This window comes from Sorex fumeus, unplaced genomic scaffold (assembly GCF_029834395.1).
Source record: "Sorex fumeus unplaced genomic scaffold, SorFum_2.1 ptg000093l, whole genome shotgun sequence".
NCBI classification, from domain to species: domain Eukaryota; kingdom Metazoa; phylum Chordata; class Mammalia; order Eulipotyphla; family Soricidae; genus Sorex; species Sorex fumeus.
In genome coordinates, this window is record NW_026606150.1 from 1054480 (window position 1) to 1069453 (window position 14974).

General features: G+C 66.4%; 1 protein-coding gene across 1 annotated transcript; it reads right to left on the reverse strand.

Moving 5' to 3' along the window:
- Window positions 1-1001: 1001 nt before the first annotated feature.
- FADS3 (fatty acid desaturase 3) lies at window positions 1002-14190 on the reverse strand. The gene is made up of 12 exons (XM_056132065.1): window positions 13925-14190; window positions 7250-7360; window positions 6663-6860; window positions 4712-4813; window positions 4487-4609; window positions 4270-4330; window positions 3754-3830; window positions 3077-3174; window positions 2688-2784; window positions 2504-2583; window positions 2223-2348; window positions 1002-1265 (listed from the first exon to the last, which is right to left on the reverse strand). The coding sequence occupies exons 1-12, from the start codon at window positions 14108-14110 to the stop codon at window positions 1214-1216; spliced, it is 1311 nt and encodes a 436-aa protein (XP_055988040.1). The 5' UTR covers window positions 14111-14190; the 3' UTR covers window positions 1002-1213.
- Between the last annotated feature and the right edge of the window lie 784 nt (window positions 14191-14974).

Consider the following 14974-nt stretch of genomic DNA (forward strand, 5'->3'; position numbering starts at 1 on the left):
TGGATCGGCCTCTCAGGCTTCCCCCGGGCCCTGCCCTCCTTCCCCTCACAAATCCGGCCCTAAGTTGCGTGGCAGGCGCTGTGGGGCAGAGCAGAGACCCTGAGTTCAGGATCCAGGCCAGGCAGATGGATCGGGGAAGGGGGGGGGGGGGGGGGGGGAGGAGGGGAGAGGTTGCATGCGCTCCCCCAGGCCACCGCTAGGGGCGCACGCGGCGTGGCTGCCACATCCATGCAGAGCCCCTGGGAGCCTCTGGGTGGTGCTAGAGGCCATGGTTTCCCGTGGGGGGGGGGGGGTTGTTAGGAGTGTTGCCAGCCATGGAGGTGCCTAGGCCCGCTCTGCCCGGTTAGGACGGAGGGTCCCGCTGCTGCCTCAGCTGCACTGGCAACCTGGGTTTCCCCAGGACAGTGGGCTTTCTGCAGGCCAGGGCAAAGGTCTGGTCTCAGATCCCAGCAGGTGGCAATATCCAACAGGTGTTTGGGGTGTGTGTGTGTGTGTGTCTGTGTGTGTCTGTGTGTCTGTGTAGAGGGGGGCTGGGGTGGCGGGTACTACTGCCCACCTCCCATTTCCCACCTTGAGAAGCCCCAAGAGAAAGCTCCCCAGAACCATCAGAAAAGCCCACAACCATCTGGAAAGCCCACTTTCCAGATCAGGGGCGCAAGGCTCAGTGAGGGGCAGAGCGGCGGATGGACATGCCCCACTTCCGGTGACCCTGCTGCCACCCCGCCCCCCAGGCCTGGTGCTGGTGGGCTGGGCCCTCCGCTGGGGCTCTCTGATCAACCCCCCTCCCAGGCACTTACCGTGGGGGATGCAGGGAGAGCGGGGGACAGGCCAGCAATGGGCACCCTCAGCTCTGTTCTGTCCACTGCCAAGGGAGGACCAAGCCGGGGCACCTGAGTTCCGTCCAGGCTGCTGTGAGCCTGCAGCCCTCAACACTCCCAGGGGCCCAGGGGCCCCACAAGCCCCGGGACGCCGGCCCCAGAGTCCACACAAAGTCCACACTCTACAGAACAGCTGATTTTTCTTTAATATAAAAATAACAGCTTCCCCCCCGTGCTGGCTCTAGGGAGACACGTCATATGCTCACCAAGTGGCCTGAGGCCTGGCCCCGAGCCCTGGCCCCGGGGGGGCTGTGAGCAGACGGTGGGGGCTGAGGGGACGGCAGCAGAACCGGGAAGACGGGGGGCCCCCAGCTGGGGGGCCCTGGGTGCCACCCCTACTGGTGGAGGTAGGCTTCCAGCCAGATGTCACCAGACTTCTTCAGGGACCTGGGGACGGGAGGGGGTGTCAGGGACGGCGGCCGGGACCGGGGTGGGCCTCCTGACCCCCAAGAGGGGCAATGGGATGGGACCCCTCCAGGAGCCCCTCATTGGGCAGGCAGGAGCAGCGGTTGAGACTGCAGGAGGGAGGGAAGGGCGTCCGGGCACAGGGAACTGCAAGTGCCAGGTGCCAGAGCGCAGTGGGCAGGGCTGCACCGTCCCCCCTGCCCCCGGGGCATGGCACCCCCGGCCCTTGCCTGAGCATCAGGGAACATCCTTCCCCTGAGACCAGCCGTCCCGCCTCTGCCCATTTCATCACCATCTCAGACCACGCCAGCCCACAACAGATGGGGACCAGGGATGAGGCAACAGCTACCCTGCATGCGGACAGTCTGCTGCGAGAACAGAACCACCACCGACGCCCCCCAAACACTGCGCCCCGACCCAGCCCTCCAGGGCTCTAGCCTGCACCCCAACATTCTCTCTTTCTCCACGGACCGTTCCCCCCACCCCTGGTCCTGCTGGACTCGGGAGTGTCTCATGCCTTCAGGACCCCAGGAGCCTGGGCACCGGGGACGGTGGCCGGAAGGTCCAGACTGAGGGCAGTCAGGCTGACCCAGATTTGGTCCCCCGAGCCAGGAGTGAGCCCTGAGCACTGTCTGGTGTGGTCCCAAACTAAAAATAAATAGTTTTGTTCTTTTTTTTTTTTTTTAAAGAGCTGATGGAGGGGCTGGAATGATAGCACAGAGGGTAGGGCGTTTGCCTTGCACGCGTCCGACCCGGGTTCGATTCCCAGCATCCCATATGGTCCCTTGAGCACCACCAGGAGTGATTTCCTGAGTGCAGAGCTAGGAGTAACCCCTGAGCATCGCTGGGTATGACCCAAAAATTAAATAAATAAATTTTAAAAAGCTGATGGAAAGATCTCGAGGTTGGGGGGGTCTGGTCGGGGGAAGAGGGGCTTACCCAACGATGTCCACCAGGGCTGTGAGGAAGGGCTTCACCTCGTAGCTGATGCCGTGCTTGGCACACAGCGCCTTCACCAGGGGGGCCACGCGGCGGTAGTTATGACGAGGCATTGTGGGGAACAGGCTGCGAGGGAGCGGGGGGGGGGTCTGTACCTGCGTGAGCGGCCCTGCCCCCCACCCCAGCACCTCCCAGGTCCTGAGCCTCCCATCTTGGTCTCCCTGAGGAAAGACTGGGCCAGGGGACACCCTCTCCCCCTCCCACCCCGCCCCGGCACGCACTGGTGCTCGATCTGGAAGTTGAGGTGCCCGCTGAACCAGTCGTTGAAGAGGGACTGCTCCACGTTGCACGTGGCCGCTAGCTGCAGGGGGAGAGGGCAGGCACCAGTGAGGGAGGCGGGCGCAGACCCCCAGGGCGCCCGCCCCACCCCCTCCCCGCCAGGTCCCTCACGGCGGGCGGCCTCACCTGAGAGCTGGCCCAGTCCCGGTGCTTCTCGTGGCCAATCTCCTTAGGGATGTGGTTCATCTGTGTGATCCACACGAACCAATGGCTCTCCAGGACCCTGTGTGAGGGTCAGGCACTGCCCACGTCCAGCTCCCCATGTGGGCTGCACCCGGGCCTCAGTTTCCTTCTCTGCACCGTGGGCCTGTGGCAAGCCCCCCTCCCCCACTCGCTGGTGCAGGGGGTGGGGAGCAGCTCTCTGAGCGTGAGAAGAGGGAGGCACGCAGGGCCGCCCACCCCCCCGTCCCCCCCCAGCGCCCAGGGAGAAAAGCCTGCTGCCTGCTGTCCCCTCCCCAGGGTGGGTCACCTCCCTAGGCCTCCCCACCCCACCCCCCGTCTCCCACGACTCCTACCTGACAGCCACAAACAGCAGCAGCACCCCTGGGACTCCGTAGAAGGGAACGTAGGTCAGGAAGAAGCGGACGTAGAAGCTGGCAGCCCACAGGAAGTCCTGCCGGGGTGGGGAGGAGGCGGGGGTCAGGGCGGGGGGGGGGGGGGCGTTCAGGGCACCCAGCGGGGGCTCAGGGCCCCTGCCCTCTCCCTTCAGTCTCGGAGCCCGTGCCCAGATGCTCTGGGCCACTTTCTCGGGCAGGACAGCGGGGAGACCCTGGCAGCTCCATGGGGCTGACCAGGAGGTGAGGGGGATGCAGGGGAGAGGACGGTGGACATGCCCAGTGGTGTGCTGCCTACACACCCCCGTCCCCTGCGGTCACAGGTCACCACCTGCAGTCACGTGCCACACACTGGCAGTCACGTGTCAGACACATGCAGTTGCATGCCACCCGCCTGCAGTCACGTGTCAGACACATGCAGTTGCATGCCACCCGCCTGCAGTCACGTGTCCCACCCCTGCAGTCACATGTCAGACACATGCAGTCAGGTGCCACCCGCCTGCAGTCACGTGCCATCTGCCTGCAGCTACATGTCACTCACGCCCCCTCCCGACAGTCTCCTGGCGCCCCTGTGAGCACCTGTGGCCGGGGACTGTCCCCCGCCGCCCCCCAGGACCCGGCTCCCTGCAGCCACTCACCGCCCACCGCATGCACACCAGCATGTACGCCAGATTCTCCACTTCAAAGTTCACCAGTGTGAGCAGCGGAGGGCCAACTGCGGGGGGGAGGGGCAGGGCTCAGGAGGGGCCCGCGGGGTTGGGGGGGTGGGGGAGGCGCCCACCACCACCCCTAAGCTGTCTCCCCGGAACAACCCCTCGGGGTCCCTTTGCTGGAGGTGGGGGCAGCCTTCCTCACACCTTGCTCCCCCAAGTGGCCCCCATGCTCTGGGGGCCAGGCTGCGAGCAGAAAGGTGGCCGCGGGGGTCTGGGTGGGCTGGGGCGGGGGCAGGCACCAGCTGGAGGGCGCAGGCAAGAAAAGGCGGGGGCAAAGGTTGCGCGTAAGGGGGGAGGGCGACTGCTGGGGAGGGGGGCGGCGGGCTGGGGACTGTCGGCCGGCCAGCTGGCGTCTTTCCCAGAAAGGGCTGCAGGCTGTCCAGCCCCTCCCCGCCTCACCCCTCCCTCCCTCCCGCCCCCTGGGGCGCCCCGGGAACTCACTCAGGAAGAAGTAGAGGTGCTGGTGGTTGTAGGGGAGGTATCTGCGCTTCTTCTTGCCGTACTGTAGAGACAAGGTGCTTCTGGGGAGAGCCGCCCTCACTGCGCCCCTCCCCTGCAGGGGCAGGGGCAGGGACAGGGGGCGGGCGGGGAGGAGGGGGAGTCCACCCTTACCCCAACCGGGCCAGGGCGTCGGGAGGGGCCCAGCGCCCCCACGCACCTCAACAGACGACTCCCCCAGGAGGAAGACGGGCGCCACGGTCACGTCGGGGTCCTTGTGGAAGATGTTGGGCTTGGCGTGATGCTGGAAGTGCCGGAAGTTCCACCAGTGGGCAGAGAAGCCCTGCGGGGCGGGCGCGGGGCTCAGGGTGGGGGGGGCCCGGGCCGGCTGCACACCAGGGCAGGCCCAGCGCCCCCTCCCGCTCGGCCCGCCCCCACCCCTCACCTTCAGCTGCCCCATCACGAACTGCTGGGCCAGGTGGTTCCACCGGGACTTCCTGAAGACAGACGTGTGGCCCAGGTCGTGCTGCAGACACCAGCACTGGGCCTGGGAGGGGGACGCAGGGCAGCCCGGCTCAGGCCCCGGGGTCCGGTTCAGCACCTGGGGTCCAGCGCTCAGTCCCCCAAATCCGGCTCAGCCCCCCGAATCCAGCTCAGCATCTGGGGTTCAGCACTTAGCCCCCAGGATCCAGCTCACCCGCCGTGGTCCAGCTCAGCCTCCGGGGTCAAGCTTCAGGGTCTGATTCACTCCCCAGCGTCCAGTTCAGTTCACAGCCCAGCTCAGCCCCCCAGGTCCAGCTCAGCTCCCCACCACCCCCAGGATCCAGCTCAGAACCCCGGAGCCCTCCACAAATACCCTCCCCCCTGCTCTGTGCCTCTCCCACCCTGGGAAGGGTCAGCCCTTCCCTTGTTTGCTCTTTGAAGGGGGGACCCGCACCCAGTGGTCCTGGGGCTCATGCTGGGGTACCAGGTGACACAGGGGCCGAACCTGGGCTCCCGGGAGTCAGCACGGACTCGGCCCTCTGAGGAGAGCCTTGACCCTATCTGTCTTGGGGGGGCTGGCAGCGGCAGGGGGGTCAAGGAGGGCAGCTCTTTCTGGCCCTGCCCCGTGCTTGCTCGGAACTAAGAGATTAAGAAAATTCCTCTGCTGGTTTGAGATGCCGGACCACAGTACAAGCTGGCCCGGGTTCAATCCCCGGCATCCCACAGGGTCCCCTGAGCACAGGGCCAGGAGTCAGCCCTGAACACCGCCGAGTATGGCCTCATCACAAATATATACATAAAAACACAGCCTGGGGGCTGGAGCGATAGCACAACGTGTAGGGCATTTGCCTTGCACGCGGCCGACCCGGGTCGATTCCCAGCATCCCATATGGTCCCCCGAGCATCGCCAGGAGTAATTCCTGAGTGTATGAGCCAGGAGTAACCCCTGTGCATCGCCGGGTGTGCCCCCCCAAAAAAAACACGGCCTGGGGGGGCAGGGAGTCCTGATGCAGGGGTGAAAGTGGCCCCAGGAGTGGGCCCTGAGCACCGCCCGGTGTGGCCACCAAACCCCTGAAAGGCAGCTGGAGAGATGTGCAAAGGGCTGGAGTCCAGGCTCTGCCTGTGGGAGCCCCAGGCCCGATCCCAGCGACACGGGAGCCCAAGAGCCTTTCGGTCCAGCCCAAAACCAAACCAAAACAAAACAAAACCCCAAAGACCCAAAGTGCAGCGTGACCTGCCAATACAAGCCTTACTCTGGATAGCAAGTGAGCGGTGTTCCTGTTCACTCAGGGGCCGAGCGCCCGGGCAGCGAGCAGCCTTGCACACGGCCAGCCCGGGTTCCATCCCCGGCACCCCAAAGGGTTCCCAGAGCCTCGCCGGGAGTGATCCCTGAGCACAGAGCCAGGGGCAAGCCCTGAGCACTGCCAAGTGTGACCCAAAAACAAACCAAAAAGGGAACATAGAAAGTCATCCAGGAGCTGGAGCAATAGCACAGCGGGGAGGGCGTTTTCCTTGCACACAGCTGACCCGGGTTCGATCCCCAGCATCCCATCTGGTCCCCCGAGCACTGCCAGGGGTAATTCCTGAGTGCAGAGCCAGCAGTGACCCTTGTGCATCGCCGGGTGTGACCCAAAAAGGGGAAAAAAAAAATCATCCAGGAGCCAGAGCGATAGCACAGTGGCGAAGGCGTTTTCTGTGTATGCAGCCGACCCGGGTTCAATCTCAGGCATCCCATAGGGTCCCCCGCTCACCGCCAGGAGTGATTCCTGCATGCCAAGCCAGGAGTAAACCCTGAGCATCGCCGGGTGTGACCCGAAAAGTCAAAATGAAAAAAAAAAATTCATCCATCCATCCATTCACTCATCAGGACGTCCAGCCGCTCTGGCCTGAGGCCTCCGGCAGTGCCAGCTCACCTGGGAGGTGGCCAGGATGAGCGCGGCCAGGGTGCTGGGCAGCCAGCCGGGGCCCAGGAGGTAGATGAGCAGCCAGGCGAGCACCTCCATGGCCAGGATGTGGCCCAGCAGGAAGGCGAAGAAAGAGGCGTTGGCGTCGAACAGCTTCATGTCCTCGGCCGCCCGGCGCAGGGCCCGGAAGTCCTCCACCAGCTGGTCCTGAGCGGGGCGCAGGGGGACGGCCGGTGAGCCGAGGAAGCCAGACCCGGGCCGCGCCCCCTACCCCCCAATGCCAACGATGCCAACGGTGTGCCCAGGTGGAGCCGGGACTCCCCGACTTCCCGAAAAGCGAGAGGCGGCTGGGATGGGGGAAGCCGGGTTCCAGCCCGTGAGCAGGAGTGCAGGGCCCCCAAAGCAGGGGAGGGGCTGGCCAGATCTGGCTGGCGGGGGGCCAGGTGGGTGCCCCTCCAGGGCCTGTGAGCCTGCAGTGGTGGGAGGGAGTGCGGTGGGGGGGGGGGGGAAACATGCCGTCCCCTCGGAGCAAAGTGATGGCCAGAGCTGTTGCAGACGGTACCCCCTTCTTCCCAGTCCCTACTCCCCCCACTCACATTCTGGGGTCCATCCTGGCTGGGCTCATCGGGGGCCAACTCTCCGATCAGCAGCGGCTGCAGGAACTTGCGGACGAATGTGAGGTCCTGGTGGAAGGCGCGGAAGGCATCCTGGGGGAGGAGGCAGAGGAGAGGGCTAGAGCGTGCGTCGGCCCGGGGCAGAGCAGCCAGCAGCAGGTGACAGGAGTCCGAGGCGGCGGTTCCGGGAGGCGGGTTCTGGTCCCCAGCCCGCTGACCTGCCCTGAGCTCGGGGTGGGGAGGACCCTTTTCCACACCTGGGCGTTGCAGCAAATCTGGGCCCTTGAAACTGAGCCCTCTCACGAGTGGGGCCGCCCAGGTCCCTAAAAGGGCTTCTGGAAGTGGCCTGCTGTCCGCCTGCTATCAGATGGGGCCCTAGGGCCAGCAGCGATCGGTTTACCCGGCACTAGGTCAGATGTGGGTGGGAGGCTTGGACCGGGGGCGCGGGGGCTGGGGAAAGCAGGTCAGCCAAGGGCCCCGTGAATGGAGTTCTTGGGGTTCGCGAGGAAGATCCCTGGACGGTGGCTTGAATGCGTTTGGGGGCAGCCCTCGGGGGCAACCGTGCCCAGCGGTGCCGGGGTTTGGACCTAGGGCGGCCACAGCCCAGGCAAGCGTCCTAACTGCGCCCTGCACTGTCTCTGGCTGAATGAAACGCATCTGATCTGAGAAGCACGGTGAGTGGGGAGGGACAGTGCTCGCCCTGCACATGGTTCCCTGGGTTTGCCCTCCAGTATGGAAGGAGGAAGAGAAGAAGGAAGGAAGGGAGGGAGGGAAGGAGGGAGGGAGGGAGGGAGGGAGGAAGGAAGGAAGGAAGGAAGGGAGGGAGGGAGGGAGGGAGGGAGGGAGGAAGGAGGAAGGAGGGAAGGAGGGAGTGAGGAAGGGAAGGAGGGAGAAAGGAGGGAGAGAGGGAAGGAGGGAGGAAGGAGGGAGGAGGGAGGAAGAAGGGAGGGAGAGAAGGAAGAAGGAAGGAATGAAGGAAAGAGGGAAGTGAGGGAGGGAGGGTAGGAGGGAGGGAGAGAAGGAAGGAAGGGAGGAAGGAAGGAGGGAAGAAGGAGGGAGGAGGGAGGGAGGAAGAAAGGAGGGTGGGAGGGAGGGAGGGAAGAAGGAAGGAAGGAAGGAAGGAAGGAAGGATGGAAGGGAGGGAGGGAAGGAGGGAGAAAGGAGGGAGGAAGGGAGGAAGGAAGGAAGGAAGAAAGGAAGGAAGGAAGGAGTGATCCATCATTTAGCAATCAGCTGTTTTTTTACATTGGGCTTTAGAGAGGCCAGAGCGATAATACAGCAGGTAGGGTGTTTGCAGGCGTCAGTCCAGGTTGGATCCCTGGCACCTCATAAGGTCCCCCAAGCTCCACCAGGAGTGAGCCCTGAGCACTGCCAGGTGTAGTACAGAAATCAAAAAATAAAAACAGATTATAGAGATGGACTTCTCAGAGAGCCTGGCAAGCTACCGAGAGTCGCCCGCACGGCAAAGCCTGGCAAGCTCCCCGGGACGTATTCGATATGCCAAACACAGTAACAACAAGTCTCACAATTTGTTGTGAGACGTTACTGGTGCCTGATTGAGCAAGTTGACGAACAACGGGAGGACAGTGCCACAGTGCTACATAGAGATGGAATCTGGTGGAACTTGGGAGTGAGGGTCACATCAGTAGTGGTGTCAGGGGTTCACGTGGCATCAGGGACTAAGCCCCCAGGCCTCGCACTCACTGGAACCACAGTCCCGGCCCAGGTGGATAGAGAGGGGAGAAACTGGCCCTCACACCACAGTTTGTCTTACAAACTAGCATCACATCGATTTTTTTTGTTTGTTTGTTTTTTAGGTCACACCCAACCATGCTCAGGGGTTCCTCCTGGTTCTGTACTCAGGAATTACTACTGGCGGTGCTTGGGGGACTGTATGGGATGCTGGGAATCGAACCCAGGTCAAACGCCCTACCCGCTGTGCTATCACTCTGGCCCTCGATTTTTTTTTTTTTAAACAGGGACAGAGGCACAGAGAGGGTAGAGCAGGCCGGGAGCTGGCCTTGCACGCGGCTAGCCGGGCTTGCTCTCCGAGACTCCTTAGGGTCCCCCGAGCCCTCGAGAAGTCAGGGCTGAGCCAGGAGTCAGCCCTGCGCACGGCCGCAGGTGGCCCAAGAACCAATAAATAAATAAATACATAAATAAATAAACAGCCGGAGCAGAAAACAGCATCTTCGTCTAAGGTCAGTTTGAAATGATCGTGGCCTTCCCGGGGGTGGGGTGGGGTGGGCTGTGGGCAGGAGCGGATGGAGCGTGGGGGAACCCCACCTGCCCAGGGGGGCCCGTCCGCCTGGCCCCATGGCTGGCTCAGATCTGCAGCCAACAGGCTTCTCTTTCCGTCTTGTTATGGTGGGGTGGGGAGGGTGGGGGGGTCTCCCAAGTATATGCAGGAAGCCTGGGGGTGCCACCGGCCAGACTCGGGGGTGACAAGGGTGACAGCTGCTCGAACTCCACGGTGCTGGGGTTCTCTGGTCCCCAGCAGCCTCCACTGCTGGGCGGTGATGGGGGGGGTGTCCCCTGGGGCCACAGCAGGAAGCACCTGCAGAGGAGACCTGGGTCCTCCCATTGTGCTCCTGCTAATGAGTCCAGCAGCTTCCGGCGCGAGGGGCCCGGCCCTGAGCTCACCGCCAGCCCTGCCCCACGCTCCGAGGGGGAGGGACCCCCAAACCCTCCAGCCCGGAGGTCCCCTTCCCTGCTGCCGCCTTTGCTTCGGGGGCCAGGGCGGTTCTGGGCTAACCAGGACGGGTCCCACTCTCTGCGGTGGGAGTGACCCCGGGCTCAGCCTGGAAGGCGGCTGGAGGTTCTGAGGGGTCCCTACCCTTAGACTGGGAGGGCACCGGCCCAGCCAGATCTGTTCTTCTCCTTCCCACGGCCCGGCCCGGCTTCAGACCAGACTAGGAGGGGGAAGTCACGTAGGACCGTCACGTACGACTGTCACATTACACCAGGGCCAGTCCTGTCAGGGGTCAGGGGGCCCCTGGGCGGGGCACAGGGTGCTCCCATGGGGCGAGTCACCACCCTGAGCAGCCCAGGGGGTGGGGTGGGGCAGAGCGGGAGGGCCCTGGATTCCCTTGGAGCGCCTTGCCCACCCGTGGCCTGGTCACACCCTTGGTGACAGGTCCAGAGCAGAACTGGGTAGACGAGAGCCCCTGGTTCCAAACACCAGCAGAGCCCACACGTGGGTGCGGGCCCCCCCAGCCAGGAGAGCGCAGCGGGAGGGGCCGGGGACACGGCCCCCACATCTGTCCACCCCCAGACATCAGGGCACCCAGGTCCCCGGGGAACCCCAGGGGCGCTGGCACCAGCCTGCTGGAAAAAACCCGAGGGGTAGCAGCTCCTGGCTCGGCAGCCCCTGCCACGCAGTGACCCCCCACACATACACCCCTGCCCAGGGATGGAGGAGAGGGCAGAGGGGCTCTGGGTCCTGTCCTCGGGGTCCTAGAGGCTTTTCCCAAGAGACGGCTTCGGGGAACCTGGGAATCCGACCCCTCCGCCGACCCTCCCGGGTGGGAAGATCAACTCACAGGCCCAAGGCTGCAGGGGCACCACCCTTATGCCCATTTCACAGAGTGGGGAAACGGAGGCACAGACCAAATAGCACCAAGCCCCAAGCACAACACGGGTCCCTACGACCCACAGCTCTTACGGGGCACTGAGCCTGGAGCGTCCCCAAAGCAGCCAGATCCCCGACAGTCCCCCCTGCCCCGCCCCCCACGACCCCCCAAGCTCAGAGGCAGGGTGGCTGGGGATGCCGGGGACCAGGGCCAGAGCTGGGCTGCTGGGCCCCAGGCCCTGCCCACTGTCCCGGGGAAGGGATGCGGCTGTCCACACCACCCAGCCCACCCAGAGGGGCCGCTGTGTGTGGGGGGGGGAGTCCTGAGGCAGGGGTCCTGGGCCAGGGGCCACCCTGCACTCCACGGCCCGGCCATCCCAGAGTCTTGGACTGCCCGCCTGCCTGCCCAGCCCTGCCCTGCCCTGCCCTGCCAACTGACAGCATGACCCAGGGGCCCCTCCCTGAGCCCAGAGGCAGAGGCCCCGCCCCACCCCCATGCAGCCCCCCCAACACCCCCAAATCCAGCTTGTGACCTCTTGTCTGGGTGGAGTTAGCCCATGCCCAGCAGGCCCAGGCCTCTGGGGACAGAGCAGCCAGTGGGAGCGGCCACTGTCCCCCCGGCTGAAGTGACTATTGTGCCCGACCACCCAGCCTGCACCCCAGAATCCTGTGGGCTCCTGTGCCAAGGCTCTGCCCTCCAGCCAGGCCCGACAAAGGGGCCCACGGACGCCCCCAAGGGGCTGCAAGAGTGGACGGCAGCGGGCAGCCCGGTCCATCCCAAACTCCAGACCCCAGCTCCCGACTGTGACCCTCTGCCCCCGTGAGTGACCGCTGTGACTCTCTGCCCCCGTGACCATCCCTGCAAGGGCCATGCAGGCAGGAATCAGCAGCCCCGTCAGCTGCGGGCACCGCAAGGGCTCTGGGGAGGAGATGGACAAGGGTCAGCGCCCAGGGGGTGCCTGGCGTGCGGTGGGCGCGGCCTGGGTGCACCTCCAATGGCCAAGGCGGGGGGGGGGGGGGGGGGCGGCCTCCACGCCGGCCTGGCGCTGTGACTCTCTTGCAAACCTGGCCCAGGGCCCAGAGCACTCTCCCCAGGGCACCCGGCTTTGTATCCCAGGATGGCCACAGGCTGACTTCATGGTACAGGAACTCTGGGAATTTCCTGGCAGGAAGGGTTCTCTGCTGCCTGGACATGAGAACAGCTGATGGGCGGCAGGACGGGCGAGAGGTGGCACGGTCCTGCCCCCCCCACCTGCACCCCGGGGCCTGGGAGGGGCGCTAGGCTCGGCCCAGGCCCGGGCTTGGCCCGACAGGCGCCGGGCTGTCTCAGGCCCCAGTCAGCCCCGTGGGGCCATCGTGGACAAAATCCGGGGCTCCCGGAGAAGGGTCAACCCCCCCACTCCGGCCCCCCTGGCCTGGACACACCCATCTTTCTGGCAACTTCGGCCGCCGGGTGCCGGGGCCTGGGAGAGGCGGGCAGATGACTGACCCGCGCGCCTTCCTGTTAATATACAGATGGACGGGGCAGACCAGCCGAGGCCGGGCGGTGAACGTCTGCATCACGGCCCCCCCACCCCACCCCGGGGGAGATGGCACAGGCCTGGCCCCGGGCGCAGCTCCCCTACTTCACAGATGAGGAAACTGAGGCGCAAAGGAGGTCACCCATGGGATCTGACAGCGGAGCCGGGAGCCGGGACCCGGGCCCAGGGAGGACAGAGGATCCAGCAGGACGGGGGCAAACAGACCGCACGCCTCGGGGACTCGGGATAAACAGGACATCAAACGGGGTGTCGGGGCCCCCCCAGCAGCCAAGGCAGGTGTTGCTCACACCCCAGCTACTCTGCATGGCTACGCAGCAGGCAACGCTCTGCGGCCCCTCTAGACACCCAGGGGCCTGTCCCAGGGCTCTGCCAGGCCTGGGTGGCCGGGGCAGATGTGCATGGGGAAAGACCTACGGGGCCTGGGTTTGCACAGCCACAGCCGCGGGTTTGCACACCCAGACACTGGCTTGCACACTCAGAGGCCCGCACAGGCTTCAGCTGCATGGTCACGACCTGTCCCCTCAGCAGTGGCCACCAGGCTGCCACTTTCCAGAATTTCAGGAGGCTCCTAACCTCTTCTCCTCCTCCACCTACTGGCCTGGAAGCGGGGCAGCGCCAGAGACACCCACCCACACACCCCAGCCTGAGAGAAGCCCACCCACTGCGGAGGGGGGAAGGAAAGGCAGAGGGCACCCCCAGCTGGGCCACGCAGCGCCCCCCCACTCCCTCCCCGGGCAGGAGCCAGTCCCGCGTGGGGGATCTGTTCCCCTCCCCGCGTGGGGGATCTGTTCCCTGGAATCCCAGGCCCTTCCCGGTCCCCAGAGTGGCCAACCTAGAAGTGTGCGTGGCCAATGAGCGAGCTTCGGGGCCCCACGCCCTACTTCCTGTCCAGATTGGAGGTGGGGGGGGGTGGGGGGGCGTCTCCTCCAGCCAGATGTCCCACTGGACCAGGCCACATCCCGCCTCGGGGTGGGGGGTGGGGGCGTGTGCGGGTGGGGGCCAAGACGCGCCCGTCCGTCTAGACAGGGGGCTGGGAAGGGGAAGTCAGGTCCCGCGGGGGGTCAGCGTCCCCGTCCCCCCCCTAACCCTCCGGCCCCGGCGCCCCGCACCCCAGCCCCGAGGCCAAGTTCTCCCAGGCGCGGCTGGGCGCGGAGGGGTGAGTCAGGGCCCCCCGCGTCTCGGGGCCACCCCGTGGGAAAAAGCCCGCCCGCCCGCCGGGCCCAAACTTTGCGCCCGCCGCCCTCCCCGCCGCGTCCCATGACACATCCCCGGCCGCCCCCGGGGGACCCGCCCCGGCGGCGGGGCCACCCCCCCACCCCCCGAGCGCCGCAGCCCCGCTGCCCCGGGGAGGGGAGCGGCCGTTACCCACCGGGGCGCCCCGCGGCCCGGGCGCCCCCTCCCCCACCCGCCCCTCCCCCCGCGCCCAGCGGGGCCGGGCCTCGGCGGCGGCCGGGTCCCGCTGCCAGGGCTGGGTCCCCCGGCGGCCCGGGGGGTGGTCGCGAGGCCAGGATGCTCGGGGACTCCCCCCCACCCCCCACTCCGTACCGTGGCGTCCTCGGCGCCGTGGTGGCCGATGAGGCGGCTGCCCCCCGGGTGCCGCTGCGCCCAGCGGCTGATGTCGTAGACGCGGCGCTCGATGACCAGCCACTTGTCGCCCGGCAGGTTGTGCAGACGGATCTGCTCCCAGCGGAAGGTGGGCAACGGCTGCGGGTCGCCGCCGCCGCCGCCCATGGCGCCCAGCGCGTTCCGGGGCTGCTGCTCCGCCGCCGCCGCCGCCGCCGCCGCCGCCGCCGCCGCCCGCGCCCCGCCCTGCGCCGCGGCCGTGCGAGGAGCGCGCGCTGCCCGGCGCCGCCGGACCGGCCTTATACCCGGCCCGACAGCGCGCCCGCGCCCCCATTGGCCCAGCCGGACACGCCCCGCCCCGCCGGCCGCGCCCCCCGCCCTCCCACCCCCCCCCCGCCTCCCCCCCACCCCCCCGCCCGGGACCCCGGCCCCGAGCGCCCCGCGCGCACGGCCCCCGCCCGGGCCCCGCCCGGGCTGCGCGTCCTGGAACCTCGAGTGCCCGAGGAGCGCGCCGGGCCCGGGCTCTCCCCCGAGGCGGCTGTCAACAGTTCCCGGACAAGGGCCCAACGTCTGCTCTGCTCGGAGGGGCGGGCGGGGAGCGCGTGGCGTGGGGGCCCTCCCTCCTGTTGTGCTGCAGCGTCGGGAGTGGGGCGTGCGTCGGGAGTGGGGGTGGGGGTGGGGGGGCGCGCGGAGGAGCTGCTGGGGGCGCTCCCCCCATCCCCGCTGCCGAGGTGGACTGGGTGGCTTGTGCCCTACACCCGGCCACCACCATCCCCACTCTCTCTCTCTCTCTCTCTTTTTTATTTTGGTTAGGATTTGGGGCCACACCCCAGGGTGCTCAAGGCTTGCAACTCCCTCCGCTGTGCTCAGGGATCAGTCCTGGGTGCTCGCCAGAGCTGGGGTGCTGAAGATTGAAGCGGGGGTCCGCCCAGTGCCAGGTCCTGCCTTTATTCACATAAATGCAAGACCTTTGGAGACTATAGTCCACACACACACACACACACACACACACACACACACACACACACACAC

Bases quoted from the DNA above. Each gene is read 5' to 3' on its own strand.
- FADS3 (XM_056132065.1), bottom strand. From the start codon at position 14,110: ATGGGCGGCGGCGGCGGCGACCCGCAGCCGTTGCCCACCTTCCGCTGG. The intron at 6,861-7,249 runs GTGAGTGGGGGG...CGCCCCGCTCAG, and splicing joins GCCAGGATGGACCCCAGAAT to GACCAGCTGGTGGAGGACTT. The intron at 2,349-2,503 runs GTGCGTGCCGGG...GCTCCCTCGCAG, and splicing joins AACTTCCAGATCGAGCACCA to CCTGTTCCCCACAATGCCTC.